The sequence below is a fragment of the Nesoenas mayeri genome (genome assembly GCF_963082525.1).
Source record: "Nesoenas mayeri genome assembly, chromosome: 18".
In the NCBI taxonomy this organism is placed as follows: domain Eukaryota; kingdom Metazoa; phylum Chordata; class Aves; order Columbiformes; family Columbidae; genus Nesoenas; species Nesoenas mayeri.
The window spans coordinates 11,603,112-11,625,776 of NC_137566.1; the positions used below are offsets into that span (position 1 = coordinate 11,603,112).

At 44.1% G+C, this 22,665-nt stretch overlaps 1 protein-coding gene across 4 annotated transcripts in view; it reads left to right on the top strand.

Annotated features, from left to right (window-relative positions):
• The window catches only part of RABGAP1 (RAB GTPase activating protein 1), a 54,367-nt gene extending 32,551 nt beyond the window's left edge, over positions 1-21,816 (top strand). For 3 of the 4 annotated variants that reach the window (XM_080356008.1, XM_080356007.1, XM_080356010.1), the window contains 13 exons: positions 8,394-8,507; positions 8,739-8,813; positions 8,955-9,080; positions 9,233-9,376; positions 10,922-10,963; positions 11,286-11,414; positions 14,015-14,107; positions 14,444-14,554; positions 17,069-17,173; positions 17,621-17,704; positions 18,533-18,604; positions 19,114-19,311; positions 20,111-21,816. In XM_080356008.1, the coding sequence (XP_080212134.1) occupies positions 8,394-8,507; positions 8,739-8,813; positions 8,955-9,080; positions 9,233-9,376; positions 10,922-10,963; positions 11,286-11,414; positions 14,015-14,107; positions 14,444-14,554; positions 17,069-17,173; positions 17,621-17,704; positions 18,533-18,604; positions 19,114-19,311; positions 20,111-20,233 (1,416 nt within the window). In that variant the 3' untranslated portion in view covers positions 20,234-21,816. Of the gene's footprint in view, positions 1-8,393; positions 8,508-8,738; positions 8,814-8,954; positions 9,081-9,232; positions 9,377-10,921; positions 10,964-11,285; positions 11,415-14,014; positions 14,108-14,443; positions 14,555-16,444; positions 16,544-17,068; positions 17,174-17,620; positions 17,705-18,532; positions 18,605-19,113; positions 19,312-20,110 lie in introns of those variants that run through there. The other variant, XM_080356009.1, reaches the window with a different exon arrangement.
• Positions 21,817-22,665: the final 849 nt, after the last annotated feature.

The following is a 22,665-nucleotide window of genomic DNA, read 5'->3' on the forward strand; positions in this document are numbered from 1 at the left end:
TAAAAACCATGGTTCTTAGGCAAGAATACCTGAGCACAGGGGTCTGCATTCAGACATTACAAACAAAAGACCCATTTAAAATTTTTCCAGTTACTTTATTCCACTATTGTAGGTTATTTTCATAAGAAGAGGCAGAGATTTTGGAGGACTTCTGCTGTTTTAACACATCTATTGCTCCAAGTACTTGAAGCACCCACTGAAGCGTTTGCCCTGACCTGCTCCTTATTTTGTTGTTTAGTTTAGAAACCTTTTTCTTCCCTTCCGTGACTCTGCAGGATCCGATGACACGTCCTTTCTGTGGTGGCATTCGAGAGAAACGTGACTTTTACCTCATTGCCAAGCCCGTCTGAAGTTGGCGGAGCACACGTTTGTCAGTGACGCTGCGGAGATCCAGCAGGTGTAAAGGCCTCTGGGATTTTTATGCTTCAATGGGGGAATAGTTGCCCTTCAGAGTTAAAACTTAGTATGTATAAAACCAGACGCAGTTGTATTTAGAGAAAGAAACTGAAAGTTGCAGGCGGTGGAAACAAATGAAACCTGTGGGCAGATGTGCCCGTGCTGCTGGTGGACAATGGAGTATTTCATTTGGGTCGTATCCCTTACAACATGTTTTTAGCAGGTGGAGTTTAAGCTCCTTGGGGCTCCCGCCGCAGACCCTCTGGTTCCACTTGGGTACAAGGGCTGACACCAGCCTGGTCGCGCTCGACCACCCGAGGCGCTCCAGCAATAGGGAAATCATCTGATGGGAGGCAGTTTGTTTAGTCAGCTTTTCAGGGTTGTTGGTTTTCTAGAGAGGTGAAGTGCGTTCCTTCCGCAGGCAGCTCTGCTTGTGCTTCTTCATGCAATAGTGACTTCTGCCACCTTTCCGTTTTTATTCCCATCGAAGAGTTTGAAACAAACCACAGTCTGTGTCTGTTCTACACGCCTTTAGTGGTGGTTGCAAATGGAAATGTTTGCGGATTTCACCCACATCTTATTTGGATCTCTTGAGCTTTAGCCATTAATGAAAATGTTAAAGTTTCATTCCTGCATCCTGATCCAGGTTGTTTTGTTTACAGCCTCTGGTGTACTTGAGCCAGCTCTCCAGTCTAAACTGGTTCTCTAGCTGTGAATTTGTGGTAATTTAATTGAGAAACAAGTTGTTGAAGTCATCCTTGTTCCGGCGTGACGCCGCTGGGGTGTCGCGATGCCTGCGCTGCCGTTGGGCGGCGCTGGCTGTGCCCGGGCGGCCACGGCGCTGTGCGTGGGCGCACAACCAGCGCTGCTGCTCGCTGAGGGCTTCGCAGGGGCGCTGAGCGGATGCGCGTTGCTGTAGGTTGTGTTTGGCATTGGGTTGTGGAGCTGGCAATGGCTGCCCCGCGGTGCTCTGCAGGACGGACAGACCGGCTGCTTGGTCCCGCTTCTTTCTTGGTAGAAAGTTGTAAGATGAAGATGGTGATTTTGTGAGTCAAAGCTTTGGCTTCTCTCCGGTGGTCGTTACTGGAGATCTTTTAATTAAAGAGTTAAATAAATTCAAGCGACTCCTTGTAAAGATGAACTCAAGTCTTGCTGTGCATATGCGAGTCATTCTTAAACGTTAGGAAGATCACGTGATACAAGCGATCAGATGCTTAATAAACCAAGTCATTACTTTTACGGTAAATTGAAAAAAAGTTCTTCTGGGATTTCAACTGTAAATGAATCCTTAAAAACCAATAATTAGATTAGTAAAGGATGACGTTTTAATATGCTGGCAGGAATATAGAGGGATTTGTCAGGGAAAGCAAAACCAGACTTTGCACTAAAGTGGCTTAGGCATATTTATAGTGCTAGTGATTTTGTGTGTGTGCGTGTGTGTGAAATCTTTGGACTATTTTAATATAATGTAAGGCTTTGAGCTTTAGCTAACTCAAATTGCTTGTTTTATGAAGTTACATTAGTACCACACTGTGAAGTATTTTTAAATATTAGCATTACTGAGTATTAAAAGTATTTCATAAGAACATTTTTTAAACATTTTCTGTAGATGCTGTCAAAGGAATTGATGTTTAGTGTACAAAGAAATAAACCCCCGAGGGCTGAAAGGTACCTGTCTGTTTCTGATCACCTCGGTTTTTGAGGGGTCAGGTATTTCTTGAGGATAAATTGTTGTCATTAAAACTTACTAAAAATCCTGGTGCAGCGAATCCTTTCAGATGCGGGAAAGCGGCGTTTCCTCCAGCCACGCTCCCCACCTGCCTGAAAGGATTTGCAGCCGCGTGTGTTGTCTTCACAGACTTAGGTCTTTAGCAATGCTGTACAGCACAGTGGTTTGCAAGTTCCTACTCTGAGAAATTTCTCTCCATATGTAACCTTTGAAATCTAGTTTCTATTGTAACTCTAGCATGTAAACACTAGATTCAATTTTGTATTTCTCTAATGAATGCAACAGGATGGAAACGAGTTTGCAATTGCTAATTGCTTTTTTACTGTTCTTAATACTCGTGGGTATGTATTTTCTTCAGGGATTTCAAAACTGTATTAGTACCTTTTTAAATTGTTTTTCCCCGCGTGCTGTTTACAATGAAGGCGCGAGCATGGGAGGCTGTGCCTGCATGTGCTTTAGGGTGTTTGCTGGAGCGCAGCGGAGCGGCCGGACCTCGAAGGGTGCTCGTGCTTCTTGTGTCCCGCTCGCTGGCCGCGGCAGCGGGACCCGCCGGGGAGGGTGTTTCCGTGCGTCCTGCGGAGATTTGACGTTGTCGGAGGGTCCTTCTGGGTTTTGTTTGCGAGACAGTCCCGCTCCCTCCACGAGGAGCGTGACCACTGCCGGTTCTCTGCCGAGTTCCAGTGAAAGGGCCAAGAATAGACAAAATCACACGTAAGAAAGCGGATGTGTTTGTTTGTAAGAACTTCGCGCACCTTTTAATGCTGGAAATTATTTCGTATTAAAAGATGAAAGAGGTGTGAGTGTGAAACCCCTGCTGCGAAGAACTACGGAAAGTCCACCCAGGCAGATACGAACAGCAAACGGGTGGACGGTCCAGCCCGAGACTGCACCGCCGGGTTTGGTTGTGACCCGCGGGGCGCCGGGGGCTCCTCGGGGCCCGCAGCTCGGCCGGGAGGGAGCTGGGGACCATGGTGCTGGACACGCAGAGCGGCTGAGGAGAGAAAGGGCGGTTGTCCTGGCTCCAGAATTACCTGGTTTGTGCCAACTCAAAGTGTTAAATACAGGGGAGAGGGGGGACTCCTGCCCTGTTGTTTTAAGACGTTTCTGTAGCTGATATTTCAACTAAGACTAATAATAAGAAAAACTACAGTTGAGCCAAAAATGACAAATGTTACTGATTTAAAATAATACTTGGATATTTTAAAATGTTAAATGCAACTAGATAAATTGGAAGCATGTAAATATCTGATTCTAAATCTTTGCATTATTTCCAAGAGGTAATTTTGCTATGAGCTATTGAATCTCAAAGAAGTGTATTATTCCCTTAGAGACGGTCTGTACCCCGGCTGTGTCATACATCTCTTGGCTTGTTTCCTTTTTGCTGTAGATGTACATACGTATTTGTGTGCACTGTGTGACCGGACAGTGACTGCCCTGGTAAATTGCTTGTTTTAAAACATATGTATACATCTAAATACACATATATGTAAAAGACACATGTGCATATGTATTTTAAAAGAACTAATGTAACACGGCAGTAATTGTCCGGTCACGCAGTTTAGGGCTTTGTAAAATATGTAATTTTAAGAATGTCAATGTGGTTCTTACTGAATTTTCTAAACACTTTTCTGAGTCTGTTATCAGCACATCCCATCCTAAGAGAAACTGCACATTTCTCAGTGATTGCTCCACCGGTTACATTTTTTGTCTGCCATTTGTTCTGGATTGATGTATCTTGATACTCCTAAAATTTCAAGGGCTGTTGGCGCATTTCACATAGCCTGGGATTGCCTGTTCTGCAATGTATGGATCATGCATCGACAGTACTAAGTAGCCTTACTGTTTTGCCTAAACGCCTAGCTAATTTATTGAATATTCTCTCTAAAGAGAGGTCTCTGGAAGGGGTAGCGTATTTCAGGACGCTCCTTCTCTTTAAAGGGAAACTCCGAATTGAATAGCAGTACTTGTTGATCAGTGATATTATTGTAGCCAAAGGATGCATGGGTGGTTTCATAGGAAGTTTTTGCTTCGAGTTTCTTGACGAAATGTAGTGTTCTACAGAGCTGTGTGGAGAGCGTAGTTTTTTATTCTGAAATGCACTTGTACACTTTATTTGAAAGGTCTGAATGGATCATAAATACATTTAAGAAATAAATGATACGTCACATGTTTTCACGTCTTGTGTGGGCTGACTCGTGTGTCGCTGCTGACGGGGGTGGGTTCGTTTGGCAGCGGGTGGGTTTTTCGCTGGTCTCGACAGCTCTGAATAGTCTAACGGAGCAGGACTTTGCTGCCGCTCGGCACCGAGGGCACTGTGGGCAAACTCCGCTCTGTAATTTTCCTGTGGGAAACTTGAGCCCTAAAAGGAAGCGAACTCAGTGAAATGGCTGGATATCACAAGGGATTCACTTTTATTTTTAGAATTGCACTATATTGCCATATTTGGACTGAAAGTATGCTGGATCAATGCATTATTGTATCAAATTGCAGCAGTCCCGAATTCATCTACATTATTCAGGTTTTTTTCCACAAGTACTGTTTATTTGTGCATTTCTCAGTAAGTGCCAACTCCAGGTAACACGTACGTTCTGCAGACAGCAGTTCGTGTGAGCAGTTATCAGTACATTGCTTCAAAAGTGGGTTTGTGATGGTTCCTTAAGGTCTCAGTAACAGGTGTAATTCTTATGGAAACCTCACAGTGGTTTGGTTGAAGACAAATGCAGGAATGTGTAGAAGTCGCTGTAAATATTGCTTATTGAAAGTAAACCTGGGAATGCTACCAACCTGCAGAACAGCCGTGGTGGCACGGTGTCCTGCTCATGCTGAAAACAGCTATCAAAAGACCTTTTAATGTTTTCGGATGTACTCAAAATGTGCAGATCTGCTCAAAGTGGCTTCTCCCCATTGTGTAATGTTACGCCTGCCGCTGCCTGTGAAAGCTTCGGGGAGCGCTGGCTCCTGCGGGTGTCGGGCGGGTGCTGGTCCCGACCCGCTCGCCGGGCTGTGCCAGGAGGTGCCGCTGCGGATCTGGCCCTGGGCAAAGCAGGAACGTTCCGCCCGTCGACTGAGTTGCTGGGCCCTTCTCACAGTCACCTCTGACAAGTAACTTGCGAAGTCAGTGGGACCTTCCTAAGAAATAATTGCAATGTGAAAATGGTGGTAAGAGCAAGAACCGGGCGGTTTGGCTTGTGCGGTGGATGTGTCGGGTGACTCACCCAGGGAGAACCGTCCGTGTTTTGGATCGTTCTGGGGTGAGAGCAGGAGGAGTCTGAAGTTGGGACCGCACCGTTTGTCCATTTTCATGTCATTTGTGAAGTCAACCTGTGTCCAGGCAAAGCCTTCGTGTTTCATGTCCCCATGGGATTTCCCCAGTTAGCTGGTGTTGATCTTTGAGTGCTGAGCCTTTTCCAGCAGGAAAGCGCCTGCTCTTCTCTGCAGATTTCTCATTTCAGATTGCCTTTTTCCACCGCAGACCCTGTTCCTTCAGCAATTCTTTGCTGTTGTTTCTTTACTCTCCTGGATTTAAGTAGGGGATTAGGAGGAATAAACCTGATCTGCTGAAAGCTGCGAGTAGATCAGCCCCATGAAGAGGTCCTAGGAGCTCCATCTCTTCTGTGTTTTTAATTGTGGCTTAAGCTACATAAAAAGCTTCTAAAGTAACACAGTGTCAGTGCGAAGAACTGCATGGTGTGCTCTGCAGGTCCTGGAGTGGGCCCAGGACATCATAAAAATACAAGGAAAGTGGCTTTAAGCGTGTCCAGTTTAGGATGCAGGAACCAACATGCTTTTATAGACAGGGTGATAAAACAGATGAGGTTTTATCTGCTGGACGGCATCCTGGTTTCCATAATTACTCACGTAGTTTCTTTTTAAATCAACCAGAGAGGAAGGTTTCAGTATAACTCCTTTAATATTTTAAAGTGCCTAGAAGAGAGGGAGGAAGGGTCTGTTTTCAGTCTTGAGCGTCTACATTTTCCTGCTTTCCTTTGAGCAGTGAGCTGTTGTGAGAATTTGAATCTCCACTGCGCTTGCCTCAGTTCTCATGGCTCTTTTCCATTCTGTTTTCTTTACTACTTTCTTTTTCTTCCTGTCATTCTTAGCTTTCTATTTTTCAATCTCAGTTGGTGAAGGGTGTGGGTTCAGAAGGGTTTCCTTTGGTTCCCAGTCCCCTGAAAGCATGAGAAATTGCCCATTGAGCCAATTCTCACAGCAAGGTATAAAAATAGGAGTAAAGAAAAGGTTACACAATGCTTGGATTGCAGCAGTTTGTACTAATGGGGACATTTCAAAGCCACGGTTTGAAAAACATTTTTTAAACCTTATCATTTCCGTTCATTTTTCTCTCCCCAAGCTGCGTTTCAGCTGCAGGAACTAGCGTTACAGATTACTTGAGGAATTGTGCTGAAACACAGGAATCAAGTGCTGAACCAGTCACGCAAAGCCAGAGAGAGACCACTAATTAGTTCTCTTTGGTCGTAATGAGCGATTTGTTTGAGAAGCCTGTCCTAAGAGTTTCCAACCAGATGCTTTGGGCTCTGCTATTAAATCAGTTGCTGAAAAGGCAGGTGGGTTTGAGATTCCTTTGCTGTTGCGCAGGACGCGGTGACGCTGGAGCAGCCCCAGGCCGGTGATGCTGGAGCAGCCTGGGCTGGTGACGCTGGAGCAGCCCCAGGCCGGTGACGCTGGAGCAGCCCGGGCTGGTGACACTGGAGCAGCCCCAGGCCGGTGGTGCTGGAGCAGCCCCGGGCCGGTGGTGCTGGAGCAGCCCCGGGCCGGTGACGCTGGAGCAGCCCCGGGCCGGTGATGCTGGAGCAGCGCGGGCCGGTCCCGTGGGCGCTGCAGCGGCTCCCGTGTCTCGCACCGCAGGGCTCTGCTCTGCACCCTGGGCTGAAAAGCCTTGGAGAAGCTGGATGTCCTCGCTAGGACGGTATTCACGTGCTTTCGAGTTCTCAGAGTTGTTTCTGAGCATTGTCTTTCTCCACTCGCCGAACCAGCTGAAGCGCCAGCTGGCCATTATCTTACTTGTCTGTGTTGACTTAAAAGGCTTATATTTATATGAAATTTATTTAGCGTTTGGGTTTTGTTTGTTTCTGGTTTGCTTATAATGAGACAGACCTCTTTGGCTTGTTAATTATTATAAAACTGAAATGCTGAACAGTAGTTTTGATATAATTTCCAAACCAATGCAATAACTTGGTTCTGCTAGCCGTGTAGTGCTTTCCTGATGAAATGTCGCTATTAAGCCACTGAGAGGAGCATTAACCTTGGATTAAAGTCTGAAGTGAAAATCAAGCACGCTGTGGTAATTTTGTTCTTGTTTGCAAAATCATTTTGTGAAGAAAAAGATCACCTAAAAGCTGCATTTAACGATCTTCACACTGATTACATCAAACACTTTTTTACTGTCTGTTTTACTTCCAGCCCTTTTCCGCTTGTCTAACAGAAACACGGGTTATTTGGACAGAGTAAAACTTGTTAAAAACCAGCAAAGTCTCTCTTGCTTCCCCAGAGCATCGTGTATGTTTGCAGTGTTGTTAACCCGGACACTGTTGCTCAGTAATCGCACATGGGAAGAAGTTTGGCCTTTTTATTAGTGCGTTCAGTCGCTGCCAGGGAAGCCACCTAACAAGGGAGCCGCTGACCCTTTCATTAGCAGTGGTGGCTTAATGATTGTTGTGGCATCTCTTCAGATGATTCCCAGTACCAAGGAGCTCTTGCTCTCATCAGCTGCCCAGAACAGTCATCCTTGAAGCAGCAGAAAGAGGGACCGATGGTCAGCAAAAGGAAATACCTGCAGGCGAACAGAGGGCTTTTGTTTCTGTTTGATTTTGGCAGTTTGGGTAACAGCTGCAGTTACGGTAATCAGGTGGATAACAGCTGGGTCCTGGCTGCCTCGAAGGCACAAGACATCAGAGCAAAGCCGAGGACAGAGCTGATCTTCCTCCCGCTGCAGCGCCCGGCTCACGCGGGCAGCTCTCTCTGCCGTAGCTGATGTTTCACCATAGGATGGTGTCGGGGACACCCGTGTGTGCTGGTGCTGCTGCTCGCGCTGCTCCCAGATGTGCTGCGGGAAGCAGATCCATCAGGGCTGCGATCCGGAGCTGCCCGCCAGCAGGCGGCCTGTTCTGCTTGAGTAGACTCTGTTTCGTTCCGTTTAGAACAGTGCGCAGAACGCAATGCCCATCTCCGAACTCGCAGTCCTAGCGGATTGTAATTTATATTCTTTTGATGTGTTTTCATTTACATTTTAATATCTTTTCTCTAATAGGAGTCTCCACAAGACAGTGCTATCACCCGAGACATCAATCGAACGTTCCCTGCTCATGATTATTTTAAAGATACTGGGGGAGATGGCCAGGACTCCCTGTACAAAATATGCAAGGTATTCTTTAAATTCTTCTTGACTGGTTACCATGACTTGTATTTACCATCACTGTGACCAACCACTGCTGCCAGGTGTCCCAGTTTGATTTTCATACAGGTTATCCCTTCATTAGAATGGCAACTCATGCACCCCGTGAAAATTTTATGGAACTGTGTTCGATGCAGCTTTTTGTTTTCTTTGTTTGTAGCTGCAGACAGACGTGCTCTAAACTCTCGTTTCTTTTTTTAGGCCTACTCTGTCTACGATGAAGAGATTGGCTACTGTCAAGGCCAGTCATTTCTTGCTGCTGTGCTGCTTCTACATGTAAGTGGGGGAGTTTTCCCCTGTTTGTTTTAAGCTTTAAGCACAAATGCTGCTCCGCTTGCCCAGAACAAACGTCAGGGCAAATGGAACTGACCTGGAAGGTTGAAATGCTTGTGATAAATACACTTTTCTCCCTCCCAGATGCCCGAGGAGCAAGCTTTCAGTGTTCTGGTCAAAATCATGTTTGATTATGGACTCAGGGAACTTTTCAAACAAAACTTCGAAGATTTGCACTGCAAGTTCTATCAGCTGGAGCGCCTCATGCAGGTGGGTGTTCAAATTGGCAAACTGAATGGGTCAGAGCCTGCAATTCAAAACTACCCGTTTATCTTACATGTGATGAATTAACTTTCAGTGCTTGTGCATTTTTTTTTCCAGTTATTTCCAATTATTTCCAATTATTTTCCAATTATTTTTAGGAATACATTCCTGATCTGTATAACCACTTTCTGGACATCAGCCTCGAAGCGCACATGTACGCGTCCCAATGGTTCCTCACCCTCTTCACTGCAAAATTCCCTCTCTACATGGTCTTCCACATTATTGACTTACTCTTATGTGAGGTGGGTGCTGTGGCTGCACACTCGTGCTGCTGGCGACCTCGGCCGGTTTCTCACTGTCTTGATTCACGTCCTTGTTTCAATCTGTTCTTGTAGAGCGAGGCATGTGATAAGTACTTTTATGTAGAAGTGTTACGTTTCTGCAATGACAGCGAGTTCTCAGCATTTTAAAGATATAAATTAGGAGTCAATATCTATATAACATATTATAATCTCCTATTTCTTGTAACACTTGAATGTCTGAGATTCTGTACAGTGCTCACGGGATGAGAGTTAATTTACAAATTTGTGGGTTTCTCTGTCGTTAATTGTATTATACGCAATGCGAACTTTTTTTTTTCTGGAATATTATTGCATGGAGGCCATTGTGACTAAAATTGCCCAGCTAACTCTCACGGTGGTATCTAACAAGCTTGGAGTTATTTCTCCTGGAAGCTTGAAGTCTCTTTATACTCACAGCTTTAGGGAGCAACATTCTTTCCATGGAGATTTTGTATGTAATCATGTTTAGTATCTTGGCACTGTGCTGGTAAGTAGTGTAGTTTGAGTCAGAGCTTATAATGTAAGTGAACAAATCCCATTTTGTATTGAAGCATCCTTGAGTTATTCAATGATTTGCGTTCTGTACTCGCTGGTTGACATGGCACATCCACTCTTCGCTGGCTCTGCAGTTGGTTCAGCTTTGTGTGCGGTTCCTCTGCTGAAGGTTCCGGCGTTCGCAACCTCCCGGTCAGGGTTCTCACCTTTCCCCGTGTCTCTGCTGCTGTGTGTTCTCCCCGTGCCAGTGTACTGGAAAGCAACAGATGGCACCGAGAAAATCGGTTCTGTTTGTTTAGGAACACATTTTCAATTCATAAATAGTAAATCTGTTCATAATGGAGTTTTAAGGGTTTTTTGTCATGTAAAGTAATAGAGAAAGAATAATGTCGTGGGAAGAAGAAAGAATCTGGAAATAAGGCAAGGAACATGTCTTGGTTGCCAAAGGTGCCCCTAGAGGAGGTGTGTGCTGCTGCTGACGAGGGGATCTGTTTGTGTTTAATTGGGCAATATAAATAAACTACTTGTAACAACTATTGGCAAAATAGACGATGTAGGAAGCTGTTCTAAAGTGAGTCACTTGCTTTTTCTTTACATGAATTATCTCAATTTTTAACACCAGAACTTAACATACTGGTGTATATATTGCTGCATTTGAAGTTTCTGCATGAAAATGATCTTGAGCTAACCAGCTAGTCGTGAAAAAAATGAAATACAGTATACAACAGTGCCTTCATCGTTTCAGAGTTTCAAATGGCTAAGAAGATACTAAACCCCGTGTTGAAACACTGTTCTGACTATTTATAATGGCTGTCCGGTAAAAGATATTTTCCAAATTGTTTGCAAAGTCCTTCTCTGGGCCTTTGATTTAATATAGTATCTGGTTACACTTGTATCCCCGTTCTTCTTTTCACAGAAACCACACAAACAACAAAACCCGCTAACTAAATTAATATCTAGGCTTGTAAATACTGATAAATTAATTTATCTTGTCATTGTTTTTCTCTCCAGGGAATAAGTGTTATCTTCAATGTTGCCCTGGGATTGTTAAAAGTGAGTATCCAGCGTTACATTGTGTTTTCTGCACTATCATGCACGGTATAAAATTTAAGATGCCCGTCCCAAAAACATTGCGCTGTTTTTCTGAGGGCGAGCGGGCTCTGTGTGGCACGTGCCGGGGTCTGGGCCACCTGCGCCGCATGGGCCTCGGGTGCCGGGAAATGGGAGGTTGCAGAAATAACCACTGTTTGCAGAAGGCTAAAAAGTAGTTGTGTTCTCGGAGCTTAACAAACCTCTCGTGGCTTTATTGTCCCTGGGAATTCAGTAATTGTACAAAATCTGCTTTGCAGTTACTAGTTTTCTTTCTTGTCTCCAGACCACCAAGGATGATTTGTTACTGACTGACTTTGAAGGGGCTTTAAAATTCTTCCGCGTGCAGCTGCCCAAGAGGTATCGCTCAGAAGAAAACGCCAAAAAGCTGATGGAATTAGCGTGTAATATGAAGGTAAAGATATGATGGCAACTGCGGTCGTATATTGAATGGGCACAATTTCTGTCTCCATATGTAACCGCAGCTCTCCTATCCAGATGCAAATGCTTTGCAGGTGCTTTGCAGTGAAACAGTAAAGTCCCGAGATTCTCAGAGTAATATGAGCCCACCTGGAGAACTCAAAACCAGCAGCAATATTCATTGCTACTATTCTAACACGTAATCTTGATCATTTGGTTTGTGTATTTTGAGGAAGCTGAGATTCTTTCATTACAGTTTCACGTAGATTAATTTTTAGCCAAACAGACTGGTGTTTTTCAAAGTATCCTTTTTGCCTAAAGTTCACTAGGGGAATTCTTCGTAGCATCAGTTCACAGTTGCACAACTTCGCTAGTATGTTGACATTAAGGACTCCTGGTGCAGCAGCAGCTCACATAGCAGCGTTCTGTGTAGAGTTCAAGCATGTCTTCTATGATCCTAGTGTAGAAATTACGGAATAATCAAGAGCACAGTAAGCTATCGTAGCTTTCCAATGATGTGACGTTAGCCACAGGTAAGACATTGCACGTGCATCTGGTTAAGATTGTGTGTAATGAGTGCGTTTGCCTCTCATTTGCCAATAGAAGCTTGTTCCTATTCCCACTCTGCCAGGATTCCCCGCGTGCCCGGCACTGTGTGCAGGGTCAAAGCAGCAAGGGCGAGGGTGTCGCTGGAGCTGGGGGATGAGATGGCAGGTTGTGCAGAGCCAGCCTGTGTCACAGCTGCGTGTGATGCTCCGATGGCAGGAGTGCTGCACATAATTGCTTCCTTTGACCTAAAATAGGAGTCCTTTGCTGTCAGGAGAAATCTCCGGCTCTGTATCTGGAAGTGCTTTTGAGCAGAAAAGGGCCTGATGTCAGAATAAATCATTTATAGGAAGGGAGAAGTAGCCTGGCTAAGGCACGGTGATTACAGCAGCATTCTGCTGGAAAGGAGGTCAGTGAATGAGCAGCTTGAGACAACACTGGAGTCTTAAAGTCACCCCTCGGTGCTGCAGTCAGTGGTGCCAGAGCTCCGGCTGCCTCCCTGCCGGGGCTGCGCTGCCCGGCCTGCCCCGTGTCACCGTGCAGAGCCCGGCGCACCGTCCCTCTGCGCCCCCGGAGTGGGGGACAGGAGCAGATCTTCGCAGCATCACCTCATTATTGGCATCTAGAGGCGAAACTGCTTTAATGCACGTAGAAAAATGGAAGATGAAAATCCAGTGGTGTGTCTGCCTTCCTTTCCTCTCACATGATGGATGCCTCTCAAGATGTAACCTTTAGATAGCTTGAGATTTGGCATGTGAAACCCAAGAATTTGGGTCAATGCAGTGAAATAACTGAAGATATTGGCTTCATTGTCAGTGAAGGGTTAATACTCTGCGTGTTTGGCTGGAGTGCTTAGTAAGAATAACTTGAGCAGTTGGGATGTGGCTGGAGTGACTCCAATGAAATGGGCTGGTAGCTCCAAAAGTCAGCTGCAGTACAGGAAATGTTTCTGTGCAGCCCTCGCTAGAGGGAGCTGAGCTACCAGTTCATTTCAAGTAAGGTGGTAGCGATAAAACCAGAGAAACTAAACATGGTTTCCATTCTGCCTGTCATTTATGCTTGTAAAATTAGTTTAACATGTTTCTTAGATGAGACTTCTTTAGAGAGGAAAACATAGACACAGCCTTTTAATTTACATGGTTTACTGAAATAATAATAAAGGTTCAGCAGCAACTTGTAATGCTAGCGATTTAATTTAGATGGCTACTAACTTGCATGTGAAATGTTCACAGTGGTCTTGGCATGATCTGTGTTGCTGAACCACTGTAGCACCTGGCACAGGTGACCCCAGGAGAGATGCCGATTGGGATCTGTTAGAGGTTCTTTGTGTTCTCCATCCCTGTAGGACTCAAACACTGCACAAAATAGTGGGTTCCATTTCTCTCCCTTCTCACAGAAGGGAAACTGGGACCCTGAGAGAGTCACATTCCTAGTGGTGTGTGTGTGTCAGAGCTGAGGACAGGGCTCCAGCCTCTCGGCCCGGAGCAGACGTGCCTCGCGGCTGCCGCTGCTCACAGACACCTCGGCAGCGCTGGGGCTGGGCTGTTGTCTGCCAAGCTTGACTGACACCGGCAGAAATGTCAGCTGAGCCTGCACTTGCCCTTTCAGCATTTGCAGTCTCATGTAAACCAAACACTTCTGCGTGATGATAAATGTTACAGCTGGAGAAACCTCAGCATCATGCTAGTTCAAAAATAAAACACGTCCTGTGGGTTTCGAGGCAGGCGGTGACACTGAGCCGCTGTGGTATGCCGAGCATCAAATAGCTGCGTGCACCGAGGAGAACTCGGGTAGGATGCTCCTGTGGATGCCTTTCAGAAACTATCCCGTGTTCCACGAAAGGATAAGAGGAAGGGACGCTTCTGGCATTGTATAGAGGGGAATGGAATTTTTGACCATGTCTAATGGTTTGATACTCAAAACTGAATGAAGGTAATAGCTGTGTTTTGTGGAAGGCAGGAGCTGCCTAAAGCTTGTACCATAACCCTTTGCGAATTGTGTTCTTTTATTGATGTTCTGGGCAGGAACTAATGGGCTGCTTTTATTTAGATTAGCCAGAAGAAGCTGAAGAAATATGAAAAGGAATATCATACCATGAGAGAGCAGCAAGCTCAGCAGGAGGATCCAATCGAAAGATGTGAGGTAATGCTTCCCTGCTCCAGCCTGATGTCACACACGATACCTGCAGGAAATTCCTGCTTTGACTCCTTTTTCTTTGAGGTGTTTTCTTTATTTTGTGCCCAAATTGCACACAACAGGGGAATCTGCTATTATACATGAACATGAAGTGAATCTCTCTATATTGGCAATGTTCGTCAGTTGTTTTGGGCCCACCTTCATAGTTTAAAAAGAAAGAGTATGAATTTATATTTGGGCATATACAACTGTGCGTATTTGTGCTTGGGCACAGTAGGCATTGTGTTTTATAGACAAACAGCTGGGAAAACCTTTTTTCTTGATTAATTTTGTTTCCCGCAGCGTGAGAACCGGCGCCTGCAAGAAGCAAACATGAGGCTTGAGCAAGAAAACGATGATCTCGCACACGAACTGGTGACCAGCAAGATTGCTCTGCGAAAAGATTTAGACAATGTAAGACGTGTCTTGATGCTGTCTAGTGGAGACGGGGCACTTAGGGCTAATTCCTCATTCCTCCTCTCACTGGGGAGGAGACACACAAAGTAGTTTTTATCTGGGTGGGACAGGACTCTGCAGACTGATGACATATAGGCCTGTGTCAGCAGCCCACGGGAAACGGGGCTGGGGACCGAAAGCATCTGGAGTCATTTGAGGGAGAGGAGAGGGTCTGAGCCTGTACCTGAGCAGTCACTTTCTTCTCTATATTAAAGTCTAGCAGCAGCTAAGTCAAGTCTTTGAATCTTCACAGAGATAATGACATGGATGCTGTATTCTGTTTTCCTTTAGCTGGTATTCTTATAAGATCTCACAGCAGACAGGGTTTGCAATGTGCCTAATAAACCTGAGAGTCTGAGTCTGCCTGTGGAATCAGATGCTCAGGTACCTTATGCAGCTCCGAAAATGTTTTTGTGGTTTCCACTTGGCTTGTTGGAATCTGCCCCTGTGAACTCATCATCCTGGGTTGTTTCCCATACGAGGAGGGCTCTCAGGAGGAAACGTTGGGTTGTCTTTGTGTTACAGGATTATTTTTTAAGCTTACTGTCCCATTCCCTTCTTTACATATTCATGTTTGGGAGATTGAATTAGGATATGCCTTTTATTTCACAGGGCGTGCAGAGACAGAAAGATACGGGCGTTTCTAGTGCTGGTGGTAGGCTAGAATGCATTTAGTCTGTCTGCTTGGGGAGATGAGGGGAAGGGTTCAAGTGGTCGTGTTTTACCGTTCTCGTTCTGTACCAAGATAAGTGCATTTCTGAAATCTCAAAGGAAAATGACTTTTGAAAACCATACAGTGCAGGATTTGACAGGCTTCAAAACATTTCGGCTTATCTGCTTCAGAGAATTCAAGGTTTCCCACGGTCTCCTGGAAACCTGCTGTTGGAAAAACATTCATAGTAAATGTTGATGCTAATGGGTGAATGTTGCTCTTAATGAGGTTGGGTTTGACTTTCGGGTTTATTACATCTGCTGCTCTTTAGTGTTAAAACCTGTGAATCATAGCAGTATGTTCTAGAAGCAGGTTTTTCACAGAGCATTGGTACGTTCACTTCTGTTCCCTTGGCCTTTTCAGTTCATTAAAGCCAGTTCGTGGACTCCAGCAAACACGTACCCAAGCAGCTTTTTGTGTCAGCTCTGAACTGTTGTTTGTGGCTGCTTGAGCCTGTGAGACACAGTTGTGCTCTTACATTGATTTGTTTAAATGGAAAGCTGAGAGAGGAAAGAAATTAAGCAAAATCTTTGAGGTGCCTCATTGGATATCCAATAGTCGTGCCTTCAAAGATGGTAGATGATGTTGGCAGCGTTTGGTTTATCCGCAGGAGGAGATGGGTAGGTTTGATCCTACTTTAGGACCCTGATTAATTCTTCTAATTGGATCCTGAAATGATAAGTTTCATTCTACTAGCCAGATGTCCTGAAAGAAAAGTACCAAAGGACACTGTTTAACACACCTTTTCTCATACCTTCGTGGCAAGATCAAAGCAAAGCATTTGGAAATACAAGAATTTCCTTAATATTCTTTGCACTAGACCAGAAAATAGGCTTCATTTTTCTACTGTTGTTGGACTCTCACATCCCAGTTTTCTTTAGCTTTAAAACAGCTTAAAAACCATGTATAATGAAAAGATGTTCTCTTTGCCTTCTGTTTTAAAGGATCAGCAGGACTTTAAGGGACTAAAATTCACTTTTTGATTTGCTCCTTTTGAAGGGAATTGGTACAGCTCCTTTCTGCAGATTTTATATATCAGTTGAGTTATTGATCTATTTTTATGTAGAACTGGCACACCTATTGGGAAGTACTGCATTGCTGTGTGTAAGACACGAAAAGGTGTCTTGTCTTTGCAGAGAGAGTTTTCAGTGCATTATAAAGAGCCAAAGATTTTCAATGATACATCTTGACCCAAAAACTGCAGTGAAAAAGGATTGCACAGCTTCTGGTGGGACATCTCTTCTTTGAGGGGGCTCGGACTCAGTGTTTGCTCTGGCAGCTGTCTCTTCTTGCAGTATTTTCTGGGTAACATAATAAAGATGGTCTCACATCCACTGGTAGGTGTCATAGAATTCTGGGGGTTTTTAACATGTTCTGGAGGTGGTTTTCATTTCATTTGCAAATTAAATGTAGGCCTAAGCTGGTTATAGTCATTTATCCATCTTGCACATTGTGATGTCTTCAAAATGCACTGGTCGACTTCCAGTCTGGATGAGAAAACAAAACTGATTTCTTTTACTGGGTTTCTTTGCAGCGATCTCTGCTGCAGTTCTGCTAAAACTAATCACTGAATTCAAGGAGGAGTTTTGGAGCACTGAAGTGTAGTGGTAATATTTATAGTTTTCAGAATGAAGTTTTATTATTAATAACAATGAACAGACCCGTTTTACTAAGGATGAAAAGAATGTGGGCTCGGCTGTGTCCTGGCAGCGTTGGCACAGCCAGGAAGCCGCTGCTCAGTGCTGTGCTCTGTGTTCCAGGCGGAGGAGAAGGCAGATGCTCTGAATAAGGAGCTGCTAATGACCAAACAGAAGCTGATTGATGCAGAAGAAGAAAAGAGGCGCCTAGAAGAAGAATCAGCTCAGGTTCGAGGCTTTTCTGTCGTTTTCACGTTTCTGTGCAGTGCAGAAATTTAAAAAAAACCCAAAAAGGTGACAAGTGTGGGAAGGGCTTAATGCTCTAAGTCATGCTTGTCCCTCTTCTGGAGCGTAAAGCACGTCAGCAAAGAAGAATTCTTCACTTTCCTGCCAGGTGCTTCATAGGGTAGTGAATTTCTGACTCTAAATCCCGAAGGCGCAGGCTGTGCCAGAGACGGCCTTGGGCTGCCAGCACCCGTTTTTAATATTAATACTTGCTTCTGTTAGGTACTCAGGGTTTTCTTCCTTGGTGTGGCCACTAAAGTCCAGGTTTGCCTTGTCTGCGTGGAGCTGAGCTGGACGGGTGTTCCTGGGTAGAGCAGAGCAGTGAAGGAGGAAATACCACCTGCTTATTTATCACACGGTACAAATAAACAACCTCTTTCTTTTCTGCAGCTCAAGGAAATGTGTCGCAGGGAACTAGATAAGGCGGAGTCAGAGATCAAAAAGAACAGCTCTATTATTGGTGACTACAAACAGGTAGGTACAACTTAATGATGATGTGGTTTGCTATCAAACTGCAAGACTTTCTCAGATATTTCAGGAAATCAATGTAATCTGCACCATGCATTTGAGGAGACAATTTAGGTGTTTTAAATGGGGAGTTTGGGTTTGGTTTTGTATTTTCTTTTGCCGAGACCCTGAGGCTTGGTGGTTGGTTCTGTTTGCCCCTGGTGTGGGTATTTGTGGTCCTCAGTCAGCACAGCCTTGGCTACAGCCCAACGCTGTTCAAATGGCTCTTGGGTATCAAAGGTTCACCTCATTCTCTCCCAGCTTCCCTTCCTCCAACAAATGGTAACTGCACTTCAGAAATTAAAAAGATGCATTTTTCCTTTCAAAGATTTTGCTTTGGAATTTAAAGTCCTGATCATAAGATATCAAGGGAGCATATTCATGTATTTTTGTAGTGGGCCAATAACCTTCAAATCATTGTGAAGTCTGCATCGCACACATCTCGAGGAATGAGCTGCTGTTCTTCCTGCTCTGGCTGTCTTGCCTCATTCATTTATCCCGAAGGCAACAAAAAGAGCCGTGCTATTCCTAACCTTTCCTGGCTCCTTTAGTGAGACCAAACTGCTAATAAATTATGTTGAAACTGCATCTTTTCCTCCGGGCATAGAAGAATATGTAGAGAATGCGAATATGTACAATGAGACAACGTAATGCAACAGCCCAATTTTCCTAGCTTTCTAAGAGCCCTCAGACTATCCATGTTAATATTCCTGTAGCATTTATTTGCGCTTTAGCATTCATTTGGGAGGAAATTTGCATTTATAAATGGTCTGGTAACATAATTTTGCTTGTCAGATTTGTTCCCAGCTGAGTGAGCGACTGGAAAAGCAACAAACCGCAAATAAAGCTGAAATTGAGAAAATACGGGTAAGAGACCAAACAGATCCACAGTCTACAATGTTTTAATATCTTAGCAAAATAAGACTAGAAGGAACATTACAGAAATGGCGGCTGAAAGAGTTCATTACTGACTTACAGTTTTGGAAAGAAGGATATATGTCAGTTCTCCCATGCTATATCTGTTAGATACTGATCTTCATGCTGGCCAATAACAACTGTTAAATTTTGAGGGGTTTTCTTTTCCGGAGGAGATTTCTCTGACTGTCTCTTACCATAAAGTAACATGTAGGCAGTACAGAGTCCATTATTGTAGTGATACAGTTTTACCAAAACAACATCAGTGTTTTCCAGAGCCCATAAATGTGGGGGTGGCAGGAGCTGCTGCTTGGCTGTGCTTCCCCAAAAGTACCTGAGTTTGGAAGTCATTAGTGGTCCCTCTCACGTTGTGCTGCTCTTCCAGAGCAGAGGCAGGAAAAGGCTTTGATCATATGGGCAGCACTTCACCGCGAGCGTTCACAATCAGGTGTTTACTTTAGCAAAAAGTGGATGACTGCGAGCACTGCCGGGAGTTCTTCAATAAAGAAGGCCGGGTGAAGGTTGCCAGTGCTGCCAAGGACGGTTCAGATGAGGACACGGATGAGGAGAAGGAAACGCTGAAAAACCAGCTGAGAGAAATGGAGCTCGAGCTGGCCCAGACCAAGCTGCAGCTTGTGGAGGCGGAATGTAAAATACAGGTAACGCTTTGGAGGTTCATTTTGGGGTGTGTGTGGTACGTCTGCATTCCTAGAGAAAGATGTGTGGTGTAGAGGGATTGGAAGAGATCCTGTTGGCTGAAATTGTAACCTGCTATTTCCTGCACGGGTTATTTAACCAAACATTGGGTCTGGAACCGGTGCATGCAGACAACATAATTGAAACCGCATGAACCGTATTTACCAGCTTCTGCAGCTCCCAGACATCTGCCTGGCTGCAGTGCAGACTTACTGACGGATCTGCTGCAGCTTCTTGGAAGAAATCCAGGCTCTGACAAAGTACTGAATCACGCATTTCTTTATCTCACAATTGATGGGAAGTGAAGAAGTAACATGTGACAAATGTTAGACATGTTTCTTAAAACATGATTGGAAAGCACTCCAGGTATTTGAGGTATTTGTGTAAAATGTGACAACGTTGTTCTTTTAGCTTAAAACCGGTATGTCGGTGCTGCTTGTTCACAGAAAGGTAAAAATGAGTTGGTAGAAAGTTCACTTCCTGTGGGAACAGCTCCTTCGAAGATGGGAAGGAATTGAAGGGCTTGATGTACTAAAGAAAGCCGAATGTTTCACTGAGGGCAATGACATGGCTTGTTTTGCTTTTCAAAGCTGTTTTTTTTCCTTCATCAGCTTGTTGTGCTACTTTTAATTTATGTAAGACTTGTTTAACTTCCAAATTGGCCAAGAGATTGTAGATGTCCTAGAGCCTTCTAAGTTTAACCTGTATAACCTTGTGCTGCGAATACATAACAAGTTAATGAAATGACTCTTCTGTTTGCAGGATTTGGAGCACCATTTGGGTCTGGCATTGAATGAAGTACAAGCTGCAAAGAAAACGTGGTTCAACAGAACAATAAGCTCTATAAAAACAGTGACTGGAGTCCAAGGAAAAGAGACTTGTTGAAAAGCAGTTCTGTCAAACTCACCTTCCTAACACAACACCTTTTGTTGCCTTCCTTGGCCAGATGTTTAATTCTGTGACATGAGAGGACCAGAATGTAAATAAACTAGAAACACAGCATGTCAGGATTTCATTAGGTCAGTGATAAAGAGGATGGAAACACGAGAGAGGTTTTATTGCTAGACATGGGATCTTCATACTACTGATATTTACCAGGTGATGTAGCTAGATGGAAGCTCTTCAGAGAAACACTCCATTCTGCCGTCTGGCTGGAGGCTTTTCAGACTAGGTACGAGAACTTACCAAACCCTAATTGTTAAGTTTACATATGATAGGTTTTTTTACAGTTATAACCTTTTTTAATATTTTATTTGAAAGGAAAAGTGTCACTAACAAAGTTAAAAAAAAAAAAAAAAAGAAAAAAGAAAAAAAAAAGGAAAAAAGAAAAAGCAAACAACAAAAAACCAACTCTAGCAAGAACTACCACAGCAGTGCCAGCGAGCAGTCCCCAGAGGTAGGATATGGAGAGTAGGAGGTGACATGTTTTGCTTTATGAATGGGGATGATTTCAGCATTCCTGTCGAGCAACCCCACTTTTAGTAGACGCAGCATCCATCTCTCTGTGTTTGGCATCTCTTTCTGTTACTAATCAATTCTATGCAACTCCAGGCTTTTTTGGCATGGGCTGCCAATCAAATTCACCACCTGAGGCTGGAGACTTGTCGAAGTGCTAGACAAGAATAATCAGAATCCTGAGCAAATTTCCGTTTCACTTCTGTGTCATATTGTTTGATCCACATATCAAGAGCGTTAAAATCCCCAACACCGGGACTGCTATTAAGTACTAATGATGTGGATGGTCTGACATTTGAGTCTTTTTGTTTGTTTCTGTCAGGTGTTTTGTTCTGTGGTGTGTGTCTGTTTTGACGGGCTGTAGCAGGCCTTCTGGGAAGCTCTGCCAAAGCTTCCGGGATTTAGTTTTGCACATAGGTATGAATGGGACAAAGAAACAATAAACTGAGATACATACGAGGCAAAAATCACTGCGCGAGTGTAGCTGCGAGCATCGATAGCTGTCCAACCGGCTCCCCTGGTAACATGTTCCAAGGCTGTGTAGGTCATTTTTCACGCTCGATGCAGTTGCACTAATAGGTGCTAAACGTGCTTGGATTTCTTATTCATTGGATTGTCTTGAGTTCTCACCAGAAAGCTGTAGAATGGAGTTTTGCACCTTGTAATTTTTTTAATTTATAATGGTTTGTGTTATGCTGAAGTATCTATTGCATCAGTGGATAAATTTTGTGTGCAGTGTGAGTATAAGCTGGTAACAATAAGAGGCACTGGTTTGTATATAAAGATATTTGGTTTATTTTGTATTTCTACCTTTTTCTTGTGTACTGTACTAATGCTAGCTAATGTACTCTGTAACTACGGAATAGAACATGCTATGTCCAAGCTTTTTCCTTAACTGCATACATTATCTCTATTGTTTAATACCAAAAAAAAAATACTGTAACTCCATCAATATTAGATGCGTGGACATTGTGGTAGCATAGTTGCAGTGTGTATACTTTATGAATTGAAATATAAACTAGTAAAATTGTATAACTATTTTGTTGTTTCATTTCATTTTAACAGGAAATTAAATATTTTGCAATATAGAATTAGTTCTCAAAGTAGAAGCAGTAGCATCTGGAAGCTTCTCTAGGGCTGAAGCTAGAGTCATGCTGCAAAGGGCTTTGCTAAAAAAGTCTGCATGTTCTGAGTGTTGCCAACACTGTTTTATGTAACAAAATCTAGGGTTTGCTTTGAAAAAAGAAACTGCAAAAATGACCTTGTGCAGCTTGAGGCTTGTGACTCAGTATTTCTCAAACATGTCCAATTTAGAACAGGGTTGTTTTTTTTCCACGGCCCTCCAAATTCTGCTTGGATCTGCAAAATAAATGTAGGCTCGCTCTGCTTATCATCATCAGTAACAAACTGTGTGGGGTCAAGCGTTCGCATCCTGTTCACTAGGATCTTCTGGTCACAGCTGCATTGGGGTCCAGCCGTGCGACGGGATGGCTGCACTAATTGGGTCGCGGTGCAGCGCAGGCTCCCCCCGCTCCGCGTGTGCTGCAGAGATAACAAGGAGTGAAAATGTATTTTTGTCACCAAAACGACTAAAGGTGACTCTGAAAGCAGCCCTGCTCCAGGAGGCTGTTCTCACACTGTCACTTTTCCAACCGTACTTCTGGTTTAAGGGAATGGCATTGTAAGGTTGTGCGTGTCTTTGCTGCTTTGTCTTTCAAAGAGGTGCATCCCTTGGTAACTGCAGCTCTGCTGTTTCTCAGTAATTGCAACTTTGGGAGAAAGCGTGAAGCTAAATGTGGGAAGGAGAGGTGGGGGGAAGGAGGAAGAACTCGAGCCCAAAGTACTTGATCTACTTACCTTCC